We start from the raw sequence: 19,145 nt of genomic DNA on the forward strand, positions 1-19,145 counted from the left end.
CCTCTGTCGAGCTTCATTAATGTTCACTTTAAGCCAACCAGTCGGAGGTGGTCGCCAACTTAAAACTTCAGAGTTTCCTAGACCCATGAAGATAGGGCGAGTTGCCCCTCTATCCATCACCCGACCAATGACCTCCATCCACTGCTTACTTCGCTCAAGAACAAATTATTCATCCTCCAATGGGTTGTCAAAGACCAGTGCATTATGTTGAATCCACAGATTCCAAACAATCGTTCCAAAGAGAATATCCCTACTCTCAACATTTCCGACGAATGCACGAAGGATTGAGGGATGTTGGGATGCAACCATTTTCTTTAAAAAATTTAAATTTTCATGTAGTTTAGATATCTTCTATTTATAATCTAATCTTACATTCTTAAAATTTTATAATTTTATACACTTAAATTTTATAGGATAAACTACACATTTAATACACGAATTGTTACTTTTGTTCCGTTATCCAATGTTGTTTTTATTCAAAATTATACTTAATGTTTAGTTTATATTTCATTTTAGTATTCAACCATTAAAAACTTAATTATAATGTTGACGTATTATCATAAGATAATGCCACATCATCATTGAAAAAATAAAAAAAATCTTATGTCATCAATTATGATAATTTTTTAACGGTTAGATATTAAATTGTATCCTAAACTAAATGTAAGGTACGATTTTGAAAAAAATAAAGTTCATGTAACAAAACAGAATAAAAGTAATTCCTCATATACTAAACATGTTGTTTACCTTATTTTTTATTTATCTTCTTATATTTATACTTTGACCTAATATTTTGCATTCTTTAATATATACACACACACGGGTGCGAGTTAAAACTAATTAGTTTCAAATGTTACCATAATTTTTAACGAGATTTTTTTATTTGTATAATTATTTTATTCTCAAAAAGAAAAAAAAGAAAGAAAATAAATTTATAAATTTTTGTTAACGGATAATATTTTAATAAATTATTTATTAGAAAGTAATTCATTAGGATACAATATTATTATATTTTTATGTATTTGATTTATATAAAGGAAGAAAAACATAAAAAGTCCCTTGTACAAATTTCTTATTAATTATAAATTATTAAAAAAAAAATACAATTGGTCCTTTACATACATACACTCAATTCATCATTTGGTTTAATGGAGCCGTAAGCATGGTTTGACTCAATAAATTGTTGCTGCCTGGGAGGACAATCAAAGTCTTTGATTCAAGCAGAAGAAATACTCTAAAACACATACCAAGAAGCCTCTATAATTGTTGCAATGGGTTTCATATTCACCCGTCAAATGACAACTGTTAGGGGGTAAAATTGAAGTCATGGATGTAAATCTAAAGCAATTTGCTCTTTCTTTTTTACCCTTTTTGATAAGGCAATCAGTACCTGGCATGAAATATATCAAGTGTATTGAAATTTATACAATTATACAATGATTACACAAGAATGTTGTTGCCTACTAGAGTGTTACAGTGTCGGTAGTGACGGTTTTAAATTTGCTTAGGTTGTGTCTCAGTCATCTTCTGGAAATGGAACCAGGCAAAATGTGGGCACTCGACTCTCTTCTCGACCTGAAATAATATATGTATATAAGTGACTCGGGTTGATATAATCAAGGGATAAATAAAAAAATCGAGACTGCAAACTCGGAAGAATTTATGAAACGATATCTCGGAAATGAATGGAAGTTTAGATGTTCGAACTTTACAAGTTGATTCTGTGTAGGTATGAAAGAATACTAATCCTATCAGGTAGAAGCAAACACGCTCCATCTCACAGGTCAAGACTGGCATCAAGTCATTACCTCAGTGATGAGTGGAATTTTTTTTTCTTTAAGCTGTCGGTAATGAACGGCGGCAAGTTGGGCATTCCATCTTTATGTCCATCCACCGTTGCAAACAACCGGAATGAAAGAAATGATCGCACGGTGTTACCTGTTAGAGAACGCAGTTTAAATCGGGTCCACGGTTCAACAAAGTGACCTTGAATATCCCCAGCAATTATATATATAACAGCATACCATGCAATCTCTTGAACGTTGCATAAGATCAATGGCGGTCATACAAATGACACAGTCTGTGGTATGGTTTGTTTCTGTCTCAAATCTTCTGTAGTAGCTATATTTCTCAGGTAGTATCTGCAAACCAGAAGTTCAAAGAATTAGAAACGGAACATGATTAACTGAATTAGGAACTAGAAAGGAACAATCTACAGTGATAACAAGTTCCACCGAAAAGAATTAAGAAAATGATTCCAGCGTCACGACAAGGGAGGGTTGAGAAGAAAAATGATTTCGTTAACCACAAGAAGACCATTATAACATTCTTAAATTAACTGCAACAAACCCTGGCTTCGTATCCCGCAATGTATTTTCAGTCGAGTTAAGTAGTATTAGAGGCAACATACATGCACTTACTCAGGATAATGAGTTATCATAAACGAGCGGAAGAAATGAAAATATAAAGGCTATACATGAAGAGTAACAAAACTGCATCTGACCTGTCGAGGAATAAACCATCGAGATCCAAGATAGTGCTGAAGAAGAAGAATGGATGCTTGAAGTCCAATGAATACACCCAAACAGATACACCAGCTCTTGTCGGGCTCGATTCGCATGAAGTTGTGAGGACATCCAAATATATATAATGGAATTGCTAGCCGGGTAACAGTCATGCCTAAGATGTAATTAGGATGCAAAGGTTTTCTTGAATCACGAATGACATTGGTGATTATTTGAGGTATCCAAAAGGAGTAGAGAAGGAGAAGTATGGGCCGCAAAAAATTATGAAACTCATACATGATCAAAATGCCTCCTAAAAGGATCCCATCTGCAGATATTTGTACTAGTTAGATCAGAGTAACCCATCAACTAGACAAAGATTTCATAAATTAACTGATTCCAAGAGCAATTAATACGATATAGTACCATTGAAAAAGTAAGGACATTGAGCAGCTAACATTGAGGACTGTTGAGAACAAACAGGGCGCAATTACACTCCCAGCTCCCTCAATCATTTCTCAAAACTATTTCTACAAGTATCACTTGTAAATGATATAATTTCCTTTTAGCATGTGAGACCCATAATCCACTTTAGACTTTCTATCATTATTACCTATGTTCGAAAAGCAGTGCTTATGCCATTCACAACCCACTTTTCCCTATCTATATACCTTTCAGTTTTGAATTTGGGATGATGTTCTAGCTACTATAACAGTAAAGACGATCAAATTATTTTTTCAAGAAACCATCTTTTGGCTTTTACTAACACCAAGCTTCCTATTGATTTACAATTTTAAACCGTCTGGTTTTTGGCTGTATTATCCTCTAGGTTTTCAGCTCTTCTACCTATGGAAAGAAAAAAATTAAGTGACCTTATCTTATCTGTCTATGATGAAAATGCTAAGATTTATATAAAGATGCTTGATTTAAAGAGATCAATTAGATTTGCTTATTTTAAATAGAGAAGCAAGGGAGAGAAAGATGGACATGTAATATTTTCCCAGGTCTATCCTATCGATAGAATATGGTGTCTGAATAGTGGAATTTATAAGAGCATCAAATAACTGGGTACACCATCAGGTTTAGACTCAAGAAGTAAGATTTGTGAAAATCCATAGAAACAAAAGTAATGATTGCGAATGGTGGCCAGGTAAGTTTATGCAAGAGAAAAAGACAAGAATTAATTGTCTATACTCCATACATCACTTTTGGCAAATCATATGTACAAAGAATTTCAATCCACAAATGCAAAAGCTTTTCTGGCACTTACAGAAACGGCTATATAGAACTGATAGCTCGCGCCTCATTGTCTCCCAACCTTCACCATTATTCATAGGCCTACTTGCCTTCCATATTGCGAGAAGGTACCTCATCTCAAAAATGGAGAAGACTACAAACTTGAAGAATGCCGCCGTTGCAAAAGCATTAAATAAGGATTCTGCATAAAGAAATGCAACATGAACTTAGTAGACATAGACCTTTGAAAAGAACAGGGTAGTAGAAGAGATATATCGTTCCTTGTTAAGCCATCAACCTACTATCAGGTGCTGAGCAGATTCAATGTGCACTTTCAAATGAAACCATTCACATTTGATACTGGACAAGACTTGCCCACAAGTACAAAGGAATAATCCGTGAAATTTCTTGCAATCATTTTTTATCTGAGAACTACAGTGCCCAAAGTCCCCACCAAGACCAATGCAAAGATAATTCATCAAGTTCTAGTCTTGGATCCCCATTCTGGTTGCAAATAGAGTACGACCACTTGAGGGAGTGGATATAATTGAAAAGGAAAAGGTGAGAGAGACCTTATGATCTTTATATATTTATATCATTGCAAAGATATGTAAGATGAATGAAGTAATTTTAGCATTTCTTTGGGACAGTTAGTTAATACTCACCAACCAGTATTCCTGCAGTGAGATGTAAGAGGCAAAGATAAGCATCCATGATAGCTTGTTGACCAATCGTTAAAATTGAAACTTTCGCAGCTCCCTGATAAACAAGAGTAAAAAAATCTTTTATTAATCACAAAGAAGTAAGCTAAAGGTTAATGCTATATCAAAATATAGCATCCATGCAAAATAAGCTTGTTCCATTGTCCTTACGATATATATACTTTAATTCTTACCGATTGTGTGTTGCTATGTTCCATTTGTCTGATTAACAGAAGGACTTGAAGGAAAGAGACCTGATAATAAACAATCAAGGAATACAGGCAAAACAGACCGGTGATATTGCATTGAAAATGATAGAGGACGACATATAAAGGATACAAAAGTGACCATTAAGGTGTAGTTAACTGCTTTATTGTAATAGACTTCAATGTTAACAGAAGTCGCATTTAATAGTATAGGTGAGAAACAATCTCCATCATTATCCACTGTAGGACTCTCCATCAATCCTTCGATGTGATAACGATCATGATCTCCATCTATAAAAGATCCAAAAACTGAATTTGAGCACTTATAATGTCATAGTAGATAATAGTCAGTACTATATGTTCCCAATTGGTCAACATTAAAAAATTGTAGCTGTTAAAATTGACCCATGCATAACTCGCCAAGTTAACTTGGTCTTTTGCCTGCAAGAACTAGTTGATGCACATTCCAATGACATTTTGAGATTTGATTTGTTCCAAAAGAAGATGAACGGGTGCAGCTAGATAAATAAAAGACCATTTCAAATCATAAGCCTTACACCCAGACTCAATCCAGATAGCAAGAGAATCCAATTGTTTGCAATGGCAATTTACTGATTAAGTCTATGAAGAATAATTCAATATTTCTTCTTCAGTTTCTTAATTTAACAGATTTTGGTAAAAAAAATTCCTATTCGCTGGTCAAGAAACAGACCACAGAAGAATATAATAGTACAAGAAGAAGATGAGTCATGATGAACGATCTAAGAAGTTGAGATAACTCAAGTACCATTTTGGCTGGATAAGATGCGCGAAATTTGGGCAGCAATTTCTATATTGCAATGTTTCTCCATCTCATAAATCGGTGCTGCATAAAAGAAAACAACATTCACCATATTGCATACTTAACTTGAGATTAAGCCAAGCGAAATAGTTATAAATTACAATTTTTCCTTCTCCAAATTTTTTCACGTGGAGAATCTTGGAACACTTGAGATGAGAAAACTCCAAGCTGTTCAAAGATATTGCAAGTTAGTAATCACAATCACCATAAACAAATATCTATCAAAAAGGACCACTAAAATTGTGCCTGCTATACACAACATTAACTCAAAACATTAACTAAAAAGCAACTCATGGACACAGTCATCCAGAGCCTACTAAAAAAAATACATGGTTATAAATAAAAGCCCATAACTCACAAATACAAATTCAAAATCTTGCGAGACCAAAGAAAACTCAGGCTGAAGTGAAACAGGAAAGCGAATTATTTCTTTTAGCAAGGTATCAACTTTCTTCAAGTTAAAAGCCAAAAATCTAATACATAGGATAAACAGCCCCAATCTGAGACTAACTATATAGATAAGGTAGCAGTTGACCGTTTTGTCCGATTGACCAGACATTCAGATTAATACAATTTCTCTAAAGAAAGACTTTTGGAGACAAAAGCAACAAACTTGCAGCATTATATATGGCATTCTACATTTGAACCCATTCTCAAATTCCAAATATGACGTAGAATCAACATTAAATGCTAGTGCTAACAATAGCATAGTGGCAAGACTTTTGTGTTATGTGAGAAATTGGGTTCAATCCCCTACATCCTACCCCCTTTCCCCAATTATAAAAAATAAATAAATTCTAGCAAAGCACAAATGAGTATGACGGAAAGCATTACCAAATGGTATGGGTTGGACAAAATATAATCTTCTTCCTGACTCAGCTCTCCATCCTTTCCACTGCAATGGTGCGTCAGTAAAATATGTCAGAGTTGAAACGCAATGAGCATTCACAAAATGTCATCGTAAAAGAGCATATGAATGGAAGTGAGAGTGTTAACAAATATATTGCATTTGCCTTTTTCTGGTAATTGGTTGGATATGAGTTCTGACCCCCCTCCAACTTCTCCCAAAAGTTTCCCAAGTCAAATAGAAAATCTCCAAAAATTAGGTGACAATGGTTTGGAATACTTTTATTTGCACCATATTGTTGCAGTTAGTCGACTAGTATGCATTTCTTAGTCAAGCAACATCCAATCAAGCTGAAAGAACTATTAATGAGCAATAACATAGTCCAGACTTACCTGTTAGCTACCATTCGAAGCTGTCTAAAAGGCCATATATATACACCCTCTACCCTTATTTGAGCACCACCAACATTGTGTTTGTTGTCAAACACATCATGGAAAATAATTACACCCTGTTATCACCACCACCGATGAGAAACAAAGCACTTTCAAAAAAAGAAAAAGAAAAAAAAAAGATGAGAAACAAAGCCAGACAATAATTAAAAGTGGTAAGATACAGCCTGTGTGTATATATTACAGTGATCGAAATTCCATGACACTAATGATTGAAATTAATCCATTAAGTCTGATTTTGCAAACACCCTGTTTGTGTATATTTTGCATCCAAAGCACAGTTCAATTATCCTAACAAGTTCACCAAGCAAGCAAAATAAGAGTGAATTTCCTTAATATGACCAAGAACCCCCTTACCTGAACATAATGTACACCAGTTATTTTTGTTGGTGAGCTAACTAATTCAATGACCGAATCACCAGATGATTTCCTGAAATCAGGAAATTTGGAAGAGCTATTCATAGACTCCAGAAATTTCCAATTGCCTGCAATTTCCAAGTCAAACCAACAAACAATTGTCATCACAATTAAACTAGCTTAATGAACTCAATGATTGAAGTTAATCCATTCTATTACAATGATAAACTAAATATCTAAAAAAATTACTTTTAGAAGCTAGACAGTTCATTAGTTTCCCTCCTAAATAAGTCTCTTTTTTTCATCCAAAAAAAATTGATACAAAGCATCTGGTTTGGTAAATAAATTTGTATTTCTGTTTAACTTTGAGTGTTCATGGAGTGTGGATTTTGAGCCTTTGGCGAAAGATATTTTTACCAATATTTTCCAGGAAATTCATAATCTAATCATGTCATCATGAACAACTTAAGTGATAAATAAAATAAAATACAAAGTGTAGGGAAATAAAGAGATGATTCAGGCAAGACAACACAAGCAATCAATCACAAAACCGCATGCTACATCAGCCATATACAATAAGATCCAGATAATACCCCTATGCATCAACTCTAATATGCATATGATTGAATTTGAGAAAATTTACTTACCTCGATAAGTTCCGGTTATGTTCCATGCATGAAATGGACCCAATTCGCTTTCATCTTTTCTAACAAATAGCCACTGCAGGATACATTAAGAATATCAATAAATTTATAGCACCCAAAATGAAGAGCGCAAGGGATGAAGAACACATGGAAAATTTAAACAGCAGCAGAAGACCCAAATTCCAAATGAACAGCGCGTTATCTGTCTAATTTGATTTAATTTACCACGAATTTCTCAGCAAAATGAGAGATTAAAATATTCCATGGCGGTTAAGGAAACTTCAAGCATTGCTATTTAGCTCTCCATTATGAAAATCTACCTATAAACGTAACCTAATTTCCTGTTTCAATCATCAACAAAACAATAACCTATATGTTCTCTGGGCAAGATTGCTAAATTACATCATCAAACTTGACATTGCCCACTTCCATTTTGCATCATTTCATTATTCATCAACAAAACAATAACTAGTCAAAACCTATAAAACTGCAATGAGTCAAGACCAGTCCCAAAAAAAATCCAAATTTGACAAAAATCAGAAGCACAATAACCAATTAAAACTATGAATTTGACATTCAGAAGCAAAACCCAAAATTTCAGCTTTGTTGAAGGGAAAAATAACAAATTTAATAAACATTAACATCAAAAAAGAAAAATCATAAGGAATTAAGAAGCACCAACCTCATCCCCCCATGACCGAGCCCTCTCCCTTATTGGTCTCAATCCCGCCACTGGCTTTAGCATAACAAAACCAAACCATAATCCAAAAACAACCCTGAACACAAACCCTAATCTCCTCCTCCTCGAAATCCACAAAAAATCCAAACATTCCCCGGCGATCATATCAAAACCCCGACATCCCATTTCAATAAAAACAAAACCAAACTGCTTTCTCTTCAAAGGAAAAACAAAATATCCAACTTCAATTTCCCTCTAAGAAAGCAAATATGTTCAGAAACTGATTGAGATGGTAGATTATCCGAGAAGATGATACAAACCCACTGCACATCAAGGAAAGCGCTAATAAAAGAGATTGCTTCAAGTAGAGTTATCTGAACCAACAATAACAAAAGATCAAACAGTAGAAAACGATAGCTCAACAAACTAATCTCCCCTTCCTTCTCTCCCTCTCTCCTTCCTCTTCTGGTGTATCTAAAATTCAATTCTTTTATAATTGGTTTAATTTAAGCTAACCCAGAAAAGAACTTCCACCAGAAACAATTTTGGACCCAGAGACAGGAACAACACACTTATTCAAAAATATTATTATCAGAAAATACGTGAAGTATACATGAAAAAATTTTAATCTAAAAATGGCTTGCCAAAGTAGTGGTTTGTTGTTGTTGGCCTGTTTGCTTAAGTTTTGATAATTAGAAGTCGAGAAAGAGAGTCTCTGCCCTCTAGGTTTTAGTTGGTTCCGTTACGCGCTCTGTAGCGGGTTGGAGTTACGTTCCAATCAGGGAGAGTCAACCATATTTTGATTTGGTCGTTACCTTTTGAGTAAACTACACTGATAGTCACTCAGCTTCTAGGACTTTGATAAATTATATAAAAAGAAATCATTTGAGTCACTATTTTTAAGAAATTTTTTCATTTGAGTCACTATTTTTAAGAAAAATTTTCATTTGAGTCACTATTGTTAAACCATTAAAGGAATCCAACATGACATGCTAAGAAATCTTTAAAAACGGCAATTGTTGTTTCTTCTTTTATTTTCATTCATGTATTGTTTAGTGATTTTTTTGATCGAAAAAATATTAAATTATTCATATTTTTTCTTGTCACAAAATCTTCCAATATCCTAAAATATCAATCAAAACTAAAATTTAAATTTTTTTAGCCATCATCATCAAGCATCGAATCATGTTAATCTTTTGAGAAAATAAAACCTTTCTATCGTCAAGATTAACCGACGACCATTTCATTCATCGAGTACTTAGCTTCTATTAAAGATATTGATTTTGGAATCTTAAAAAAATGAAAAATAATACTTTATAATATCACATTATATTTTTCTTAACAGTAGTTAACTGCAGTGACCGTAATAAAAGTGAATTACAAGTCTAGTGCTTATAATACAAGTTTTGAAAGCTTGATGACTAAAATGAAAGAACTCTAAAAGTTTAGTGACCATCAATGTAGTTTACCCTTAACTTTTTTGGTGTATTAATTAATTTTTATTGAAAATATTAAAGAACATATTTTAATCTTTATTAGTTAGAGGCTGAGACATTAGAACAACCAAGAAATTTTATTCGTTTCTATTAAAATATTTTATATGTACGAACAATAAAATATTAAAATGCAATTAACATAATTTAGTAGATTTATATATTTATAGTTTATATTAAGAGATAAAAGTATAAGTTTAAAGAAACTTTTAAATCAACGGAATTATCTTTTATTTTTCATTATATTATTAAGTTGAAATTTAAAAAAAAAATATTTTTTATATATAAACAATAACATTAATAATAATTTTAGATAAAATTCATATAATCATTGAATAAATAATTTTAATAAATTATTTGGAAAAAATGACTCTTTAGATAAACTATAAAATTTGTTCAATATTTTATTAACAATTAAGTGTGTATGTTCATTAATAGAATTATTATAAAACATAATAATTAATTATTTTGAAATAATTGTAATTCAATCAATAATTTCATTTAAAAATAATTGTTCACATAATCTACAAAATTTATATAGTTCTTCAAGGAACGTGTATCAAATCATATTCCAATGATAATAACACATAGAAGGATAGAAAATCATATAAATTGATAATGAGATAATATAATAATATAATATTTGTATATAGTAGAATCATTTAAATTTTATATAGATAATATATTTTTAATATACTATTTGTAAATAGTAGAATCATTCAAATTATGAACAATGGTCCTTCATTTTTTAAAAAGTTCTATACGTATATATTCTTTGTATAAAATAAATGGTAAATAATAAATATATATATAAACGTACAACATACATAACGTTATTTGTCCTTTTTGGGATTATACTTTGGAATACAAAAATAACTTTTCTATTTCCGAACTCACCATGTATCATTTAGAAAGGGTAAATTATACGTATAATACTTAAGTTATCAGTTTTAGTCCATTTTAGTACCTAAACTTTCAATTTTTTCAAAACAAATCTAAAGTTTAGTTTTTGTTTTATTTTAGTACCCCTATTCAAAATTTAACGTTAATGTTTTGAAAAAGATTGAAAATTTAGGTACTAAGACAGGTCAAACTGATAGTTTAGGTACTAAACGCGTTAAGCTTTTAATGGTGGGTACTAAAATGAAACAAAAATAAACGATAAGTACGATTTTAAAAAATTTAAAAGTTTAAATATTAAAACGAATTAAAATTAATAATTTAAATATTAAATACGTAGTTTACCCTAATAAAATTCTCTATTTTCATGTACTTGATAAGATGTAGGTTAAAGAAGTGGAGAACACATAAGGCAGCAGCATCCACTAACCATTTTTTTAATCCAACAAGATTTTTGAGTTGAAATTAATCAGTTCTGAGACGTAAGGCAGAATCAAACTAAAATATCTTCGCTAAGTGACGAATTATGTGTTAACCAGTAGTTTTGAATTAATTCTATTAGAATAAATCTATAAAGTATTGTTTATCAAAAAGTTATTGTGTGGATTCTCAAAGAGATAATATCAAATATATATTCTTGAGACATAAAAAATTATGATTATATTTTTGATTACACATTAAGAGATTTTCTTTGTCAAGTTCAAAGATGTTATTTTAGTGTTGGTTTATTATTTTATTAAGAGTATTAATAAGTTATATTAATGGATTAATATACTTTTTAGTGCTTAAATTATACTTTAAAATATGATTTGGTGTTTAAAGATTTTTTTTTGCTAACAATAGGTTGCTAATGTTTTCTCTGTTATACTTTTAGGTGTCTACAATTTTCTCCGTTACACTTCTAAGTGTATACCGTTATATTTTTAAATTTTAATTTTTTTAATAGTATTTTTTTAAAAATAAAAAAATTAAAATTCCCAACCTCTTATCGTTCCTCTCCCTCCCATCCCCCACTGCCGATGGCTAAGGGTCACTACAATATCTCGAATTTCAGGTCAGTAGTTTCGGTCAATCCGAAACCCTTCAATAGAGCCCACTAGATTTTTCCAAGCCATTTTAAACAAATTCTTAAGGGTATTGGGCCTAAGGTGGGCCTAAGGTAGGCCCAAGAGTTTAGTTAAGTGGTAGTTTTAATTTAAGGTAAAAAGGAGATGGACCTAGATAGCAATTTACCCATAGTTGTTTTAAAGGTTATAAACCCCTTTATATCCAGAGTCTTCCACATGAAATCAACCCACCTAAAATATATTATTTTCTTCTTCCTCTTCATTTACTTCTCAAGAGTAAGAAAAAGGTAGAAACTTGTTGAAATCCAAGCCTAGTTTGAAGAAACCAAGGTAAGAAATCAAATTATCATCCCTTAAGCTTCATTTTAAGCCTCAAATCTTAAGTTTTCAACTTGGTTTTAGATAATGAGTTTTTATAGGTTTTAAGGAATCAAGTGATTCAGGCTATTCTAAAAGGGAATTTGAGTTATAGGGAGTGTATTTAAGTGTTATTCAACATTTAGTTGAGTAAATAACCGATTTGCATATATTTTGTCTAATGAAAGAGCTTAAAGAAAGTTCAAAAGTCAAGAGTAAAGGAAATATAGATTCTTAGTTGATTGAGAGAGGTTTTAGCACTCAAAGGATTCAGGTAAGTAGGTAACACACTCACAACTCCCTCATACCATTAGTGGGTCAATATAAATGCAAATAGCTTATGTTGAGGATTGAAACATGATGAGTTTATTTTCATGGAAAATTGTATGTTTTAGAGCCTTATTTATGCTCCTTTAATATCACATAAGACTTTAAGAATGATTGAGGACCTCTTAGGGTATTTGGGTTATGAAAAACAAAGTTTTTCGTACTTGTTTTATGGTGTATGCAAGTAGAGTATCGATACTTATTCTTCGTTTATGGGTAAAATCATGTTTTCTGGGTAGGAGTATCGAAACTCTTTCAAGAGTATCGAAACTTTGGGTTGTAGTTTTGAAACTCCCGAAAATATCGAAATTGAGTATTTCAGATTGTTTAAAAGTATCGATACTTATATAAAGTATCAAAACTTTTGAAGGAGTATCGATACTCTTGGGTTAGTATTAATACTTTCAGTCTGTTTTGGGCAAAAAGGTCAGTTTTTAAGGGAATTAGACTCGAGGTACCCCAACTCTTCGTTATATCATCAAATAAGACTACAGTGGAACAATATTAATAGTAAATCAAACGTAGAAAACAAATAATTAGGGTGGCATAAAACTAGCATTTTTTTATGCTCGGGAAACGATTCGGACATCAGAGTTCCTTTAGAAAGTTAGTGGGGTCAAAAGTATAGATGCCGTCTGGATATATCCTTAGGGAGGGCGCGAGGCCCTTAAAACTGACTAACTAGGGCGCAAGGTCCGAACACCCACGAGGGGTGGGTTAGTCGGGGGTATGGTGTCCGATGTAGAAATTTTGGGAGCCATATCCTCGGTAGACTAGAGGGGTGTGTGAGCTCCGAGATGCAAAAATCCCTCAATTGCACCATGTTGTCTACCATTAGAGTAGAGAGCGAATATCACGAGGATATTCACTAATGATTGATTTGCTTGATGTAGTTCTATGATGCACTATTAGTGTGACCCTATTGTTAGTGTGGCACTGAGCTAGTTAGCTCAAACTTCGGATGTTTTCATTGGCAGGTTAGTAGATTAACCAATTCAAGGATCTTTAGAAAAACTGAGGTCCAAACCTAGATCAGAGCAGAGTACATCTCAGCATTTTGAAAGGCATGTATATTTATAAACCCTAATGTAAAGTTGAGTCATCAATTGTAATTTAAGTGGTATGTTTATTATTTAAATTTGTAAATGATTTATTTTGTGAGCTCCCGATGTTAAAGTTTTCATTATATTTTATCAATGATATACTCATGCAAATGGTCATGGTTTATGGTTGTTTAAAAGTAAAAATATTGAGAAAATAGTTGGTCAGTCACTTCGGTGGTTCTGTGTGACACTCGATTCGGTCGATTGTGTGTTGTACCAATCTAGGGTGTTATAGTCACCACTGATCAGATTTTGATCGAGCAAGAAGAGGAACTCAACAGTGATGGCCGTGTAATATACGAATAGCTGTAGCCGTTGAAATCATCAAAAAAAAGCAACACAAAACCCTTTGCAACATTTTTCAAAACGATCGATACAATTTCACGGTGGATGGGGGACTGGGTTTTGGTCTCGACGACGAGACAGTTCTGATGGTGTCAATTGTGACCGCTACAGATCGACAGTGGCCGATTGGTGGGGAAAGATATAAAATTTGGGTTTTAAAAAAATTATAATATAATATTTTTTAAACAAAATATTTTTTAAAATTTTATACGCATAACGCGTGTCAAATAACTACTAAATTTAACGGTCGTTAACGGTCCAAACACCTAAAATTATAATGTTAGAAACATTAGACACATATTGTTAGCAATTTTTTTTTTACTTTATTAACAATTTTTTGGAATATCATTTCTTCGAAATTATTGTGTGAAATTATTGAGATTATGTTGTATACTATTTCCTTTAGGTAATTTTACTTGTTAAATCTTTAAATTCGTGTTCAAAATAAAGTTGAAAAATGAGAATTGAGATTTTATAATTTTCAGGTAAAATATACAATACCAGAAATTTTAAGAAAGTGTCCTCAATGTAATGAGAATACAACTCCAATCAATTTACAAACTTTTACGAAATAACCGTGGGAGGAGAACAACACTCCCTTTACCCAATAAAATCATTCAATAAGTTCAATCTTAAAATTCTACAAGTATAAGCATGGACAGAACGACCTCGATGGTAAATGAATTATTGTTATTCTTTGAGGTATCAAGTCTGACCACCAAGAACGTCAGGAATATAAATGTTCATTGTCAAAAGGTTAGAATTTATCTTTAAATAGATATTACATTGTATTTACAAAGTTAATAAAAAATTATACAAGTATAAACGTACTATATTATAAAATTTACGATTTTATATATATAATATTAGAAGGATCGTTATGCGATCACATTAATTTTCTAGTATTTATATGTTTTAAATTTTTCTTGTAAACATGGGATGTAATAAGGCTCATTACGGATTGAAACTTAGATCCAACTAGACAACACAGGGATCTTGCCACTAAGACGAGAAGCTGTTGATTTTTTATATCTAGTTTACTTGATGAATGTTTATTTATATCTATAATTATCATCTTCGACACATGATTTAAGTTGGTAGGTGAATTTGAATTTATAAAATTTTGAAAAAAAAATAGATTTTTAATAGAAAATACATAAAAAAATATAAAATATATGATAATTTTAAATTTTTAGGGAGGCGACTGCTCCCGTCTTCCTTCCTTAGATTCATCCTTGATTGTCTCATATCTTGCACCAAGTCATTGTTTAATATTTTTCGATAACATTTCATTTTAACTATAAATGATATTTATTTACTAATTAAATATATCACGTAATGTAAAAATACATTTTATAATTATTTTTTTGATATTTTTGTTTGTGATCCATAACCGGTATTATTTGATTTTCTTCCAAAAAAGAGAAAGGAAAGAAAAAAAATAGTAGCAAAAAAAAAAAAAAAAAAAACCCGTCGTTATACGTTATGAGGTCCAGACGGAATAAGGAATTATGCTGATTATGTTATATTCTATTAAATTAATTTACATGGTAAAGTTCATTTTTTGAAATCATATCAAAATAAAAATACATTGATTATGTTGTATTTTGTATTAAATAAAATAAATAATTTGTTCTAAATTAGTACATTTGAAATTAAGATGAAGTTTTATCTTACCTATAAATTAAAAAGAATATACAATTAAACGTGTTTAAAATTAAGTTTTTTTATAGTGTAAGGTAATTATAAGACAATATTTGTGTAGAGTTTTTCTTAAATATTAATAATACATACATGTAGGGATGGACCGAGGATACATGTGGGGATAATTTTCTCCTGAAAATTTAAAATAATTATATATTTTTTTATTGAAATTTTTTTTTTCGTCTCCCAAAATTTTATAAATTCTTTCGTTCCTTTATCAGTGATTAATAAAAAAAACTATGATGGTTTCTTTTAATTTTCTAAAATTTAAATATAAATTCTTTAATCGAGAAAATAATATATCTACTATTTTATTAGCATTTATATATAATAAAAAAATAATTATATTATCTTTTAATAGTTTAGAGTGATTACAAAATAATATTTATTTAGAATTTTTAACTTATTAACAAAGCATATTATTATAGGAATATAACTATTAAAATTAAAGCTTTTAAAGAAAATAATATTTTTTTTATCATTGAAGTTATCGATTTAATGTAATGTTTTTTTTGGTATTTGATATATTATAAGATATGTTAATCAAACAGGTACTTAAACTCACTGATTTTGTCTTAAACTGGAAACGGCTAGCTAAGAAAGTTTGTATAACCGTTAAATTAACTGCATGCTCGCAACGTGTAGGAGCTCAAATAGCTAAGAAATAAAGTGCCCAACGAAACGCCTCTGCTAATCCAACTAAGAATCGACTTGATTAATCATAATTTCCAGCCAAACCACTCGCCATCTGCCCCTATAATCTCACGCTCTTCCCCTTAACCCCTTTCCATGCTTTACAACGGTAACTTCGTCCCTCGATTCCCTTATAAATACCAATCCCCAAACTTCATTCTTCTTCAACACAAGCCATTGCCTGCTTTCTTTGAGTTCCTTTTGTCATTTTAGAGTTGCAGTTCCAATGGGGTATCTTTTGATTGCGATGATGCTGTGTTTTCTAACTTCGACTCAGGGTTACAAGTTCTACGTTGGCGGTAGAGATGGCTGGGTTGTTACTCCTTCTGAGAATTATAATCATTGGGCTGAAAGGATGAGATTTCAAGTCAATGATACTCTCTGTAAGCAGATAGAGTTTTCTGTCTTCTTTTGCATGTGAATTTGCAGTTGTTTTGGGGTTTATGGTGTTTTTGTTGTTGTTGTTGTTGCTGCAGTTTTTAAGTACAAGAAAGGGTCGGACTCGGTGCTACTGGTGGCGAAAGAAGATTACTTCGCCTGCAATACCAAGAGCCCGGTTCAGTCCTTAACGGAAGGCGATTCGATCTTCACGTTTGATCGGTCGGGTCCCTTCTTTTTCATCACCGGAAACGCTGACAACTGCAACAAAGGGCAAAAGCTCATCGTTGTGGTCATGGCCGTACGACACAAGCCACCCCAGCAACAGCCTCCTTCTGCTTCTCCGTCTCCACCCGAGACTGACGCTCCGACAGAGTCGCCGATGGACAGTGAGGGTCCATCGGATTCGGACGCCGGGATGCCGGCTCCGTCGTCGGAGCAGAAATCGGGTTCGTTCGGAGTAGTGTGTTCTACTTGGTTGGTGTTGGGCATTAGCGTATTGGTCAGCATGGCCTTGGGGGACGTAAAAAGGGTTTGTTTTACAATCTGAATTGTTAGTGTTAAGAGGTGGAAACAAAAATAGAGGGAACCAGTTGTTCTTAATCAACTTCTTATATTTATTTTGTTCTTTATTTGTTTTCAGATAATTTCTAAATTATATAATGTGCCTTTTCTTTAAAAATAAGAATAAGTAGCGTTATTAAATAAACAAGATAAAATTAATGAAATTATAACTTAAAAAATTATAAAATAAGAGTAAATTGATCATATTAATCGATTATTTATTTTAACATTATCAAAGATTATAAATTATCGTTAAATAATAAAAATATGAGTATACAAGTAAAGAATTAAAAAAATATAATAAAATAATTTTAAAAAATATGTAAACAAGTACTATAATTGATAATAAAAGATAACCATCATCAATACTGATTATGATATGAAACTTGATTTTGAATTAAAAAAAATAAAGAATAACATATTATTTTATCATTAGATTGAGATTTAAGAAGACTAATAGTTAAAGAATATTTGGTAAATTGAAGAATAAGATTTGTAAAAGAAAAGGGGGAAAATATGATTAGATTTAATTCAAAATTAAATGAATTAACGAGAGTGATGGAGAAAGGGATTAGAAATCGAGAATTTTATGAATTGAAAAAAAATTAAGGACCTCAATTATAAAGGTAAAAAACGAGATTGAAAAAACTTAAGAGCCTTAATTATAAAAGTAATAAGTAAAATTGAACAAACTTAGGAGCCTCAATTATAATGGTAAAAAGATGTATTAAAAAACTTAAGAGTCTCAGTTATAAAGGTAAAAAATGAGATTAGAAAAATTAGAAACTTTAATTATAAAGGTAAAAAAAATTAAGATTAAAAAAATTAGATACCCTAATTATAAATATGAAAAATAGAAGCCCTAGTTATAAAGATGAAAAAAACTAATAGTCGACTCAGTCATAAATATTTATATCTTTATATTGTTATAATTTAAAGGTAAGAATTTAAATACACGAACTAATCAGCTTCATAGTAAAATAATTGTTATTATTTCTTAATGTCTCGAGTTTAAGCACCACGAATGTCAGTGGTGTGAGTGTTTAATGTTAAATAGTTGAGAGTAGTGTACAAGAATAAACACATAATTTTATGTTATGTGAACGAATTTCTAAAATTCCTAGAGGAGATAAACTTATAAAATTATAAGAATACATAAAATAGATTATTAATAGAAAATACCAAAAAAATCTAAAATATTATATAATTTTGAAAAAAATAAGCTTTTTATCATCAAAATTAGGAATCGAACTAAAAAACAGTATCTAGCTAGAAAGATGAAACAATCAACTCGTTTCTTATGCTTTACAATGCATCGATTCGGTGGTCTCTTGAATGTATTCGGCAACAGCGGTTACTTACAAATCTATTGAATTAAAGCATCAAAGGAGACTCAAAATAAGTTAGGGAAGACCATTTTTCAGCAACCTATAGTAAAGTCCAATGGTAATTGGAATCTGCTTTCAACTTTAGCCGTAACAAAAGACTGAAGTTTCAAGAATTTCAGCTTATAATTTTGCATTGAAAAAACATCAATAGGCGGTATTTACAATCTCAGCACCTCACCTTGTGAAGAAGCATCCTCCCGTTAGCCATGCGTGGAGTTAGGGCAGGTGTTCCACATACGCAGAGGGAGTCGATAAACAGAAGAACTATTACTTGCCACTGTTTCATTCTGAATGCTGGAAGTGCTTCCACCAAAAACATTGTATCTAGCAAGCGCCCCTGTAGAAAACTCCATTTAAAGAAC

General features: G+C 31.5%; 2 protein-coding genes and 1 pseudogene across 2 annotated transcripts; 1 reads left to right on the top strand and 2 right to left on the bottom strand.

Annotated features, from left to right (window-relative positions):
- Positions 1 to 1,333: 1,333 nt before the first annotated feature.
- Positions 1,334 to 9,137, bottom strand: LOC120178266 (transmembrane E3 ubiquitin-protein ligase FLY2-like). Its single transcript, XM_039184180.1, has 15 exons — positions 8,468 to 9,137; positions 7,789 to 7,861; positions 7,142 to 7,269; positions 6,728 to 6,843; positions 6,323 to 6,383; positions 5,590 to 5,656; positions 5,435 to 5,512; positions 4,781 to 4,938; positions 4,636 to 4,695; positions 4,406 to 4,499; positions 3,775 to 3,942; positions 2,504 to 2,832; positions 2,025 to 2,141; positions 1,809 to 1,938; positions 1,334 to 1,575 (listed from the first exon to the last, which is right to left on the bottom strand). Exons 1-14 carry the CDS (start codon positions 8,648 to 8,650, stop codon positions 1,837 to 1,839), a joined length of 1,734 nt encoding a protein of 577 aa, XP_039040111.1. The 5' UTR covers positions 8,651 to 9,137; the 3' UTR covers positions 1,334 to 1,575; positions 1,809 to 1,836.
- A 7,542-nt stretch (positions 9,138 to 16,679) lies between these two features.
- LOC120178224 (early nodulin-like protein 1) lies at positions 16,680 to 17,381 on the top strand. The gene is made up of 2 exons (XM_039184147.1): positions 16,680 to 16,836; positions 16,930 to 17,381. The coding sequence occupies exons 1-2, from the start codon at positions 16,680 to 16,682 to the stop codon at positions 17,379 to 17,381; spliced, it is 609 nt and encodes a 202-aa protein (XP_039040078.1).
- Positions 17,382 to 18,949: 1,568 nt separating this feature from the next.
- Positions 18,950 to 19,145, bottom strand: part of LOC120178225 — a 36,595-nt pseudogene continuing 36,399 nt past the window's right edge.

The sequence above is a fragment of the Hibiscus syriacus genome, unplaced genomic scaffold (genome assembly GCF_006381635.1).
Source record: "Hibiscus syriacus cultivar Baekdansim isolate YM2019G1 unplaced genomic scaffold, ASM638163v2 tig00112344_pilon, whole genome shotgun sequence".
Lineage (NCBI taxonomy): Eukaryota > Viridiplantae > Streptophyta > Magnoliopsida > Malvales > Malvaceae > Hibiscus > Hibiscus syriacus.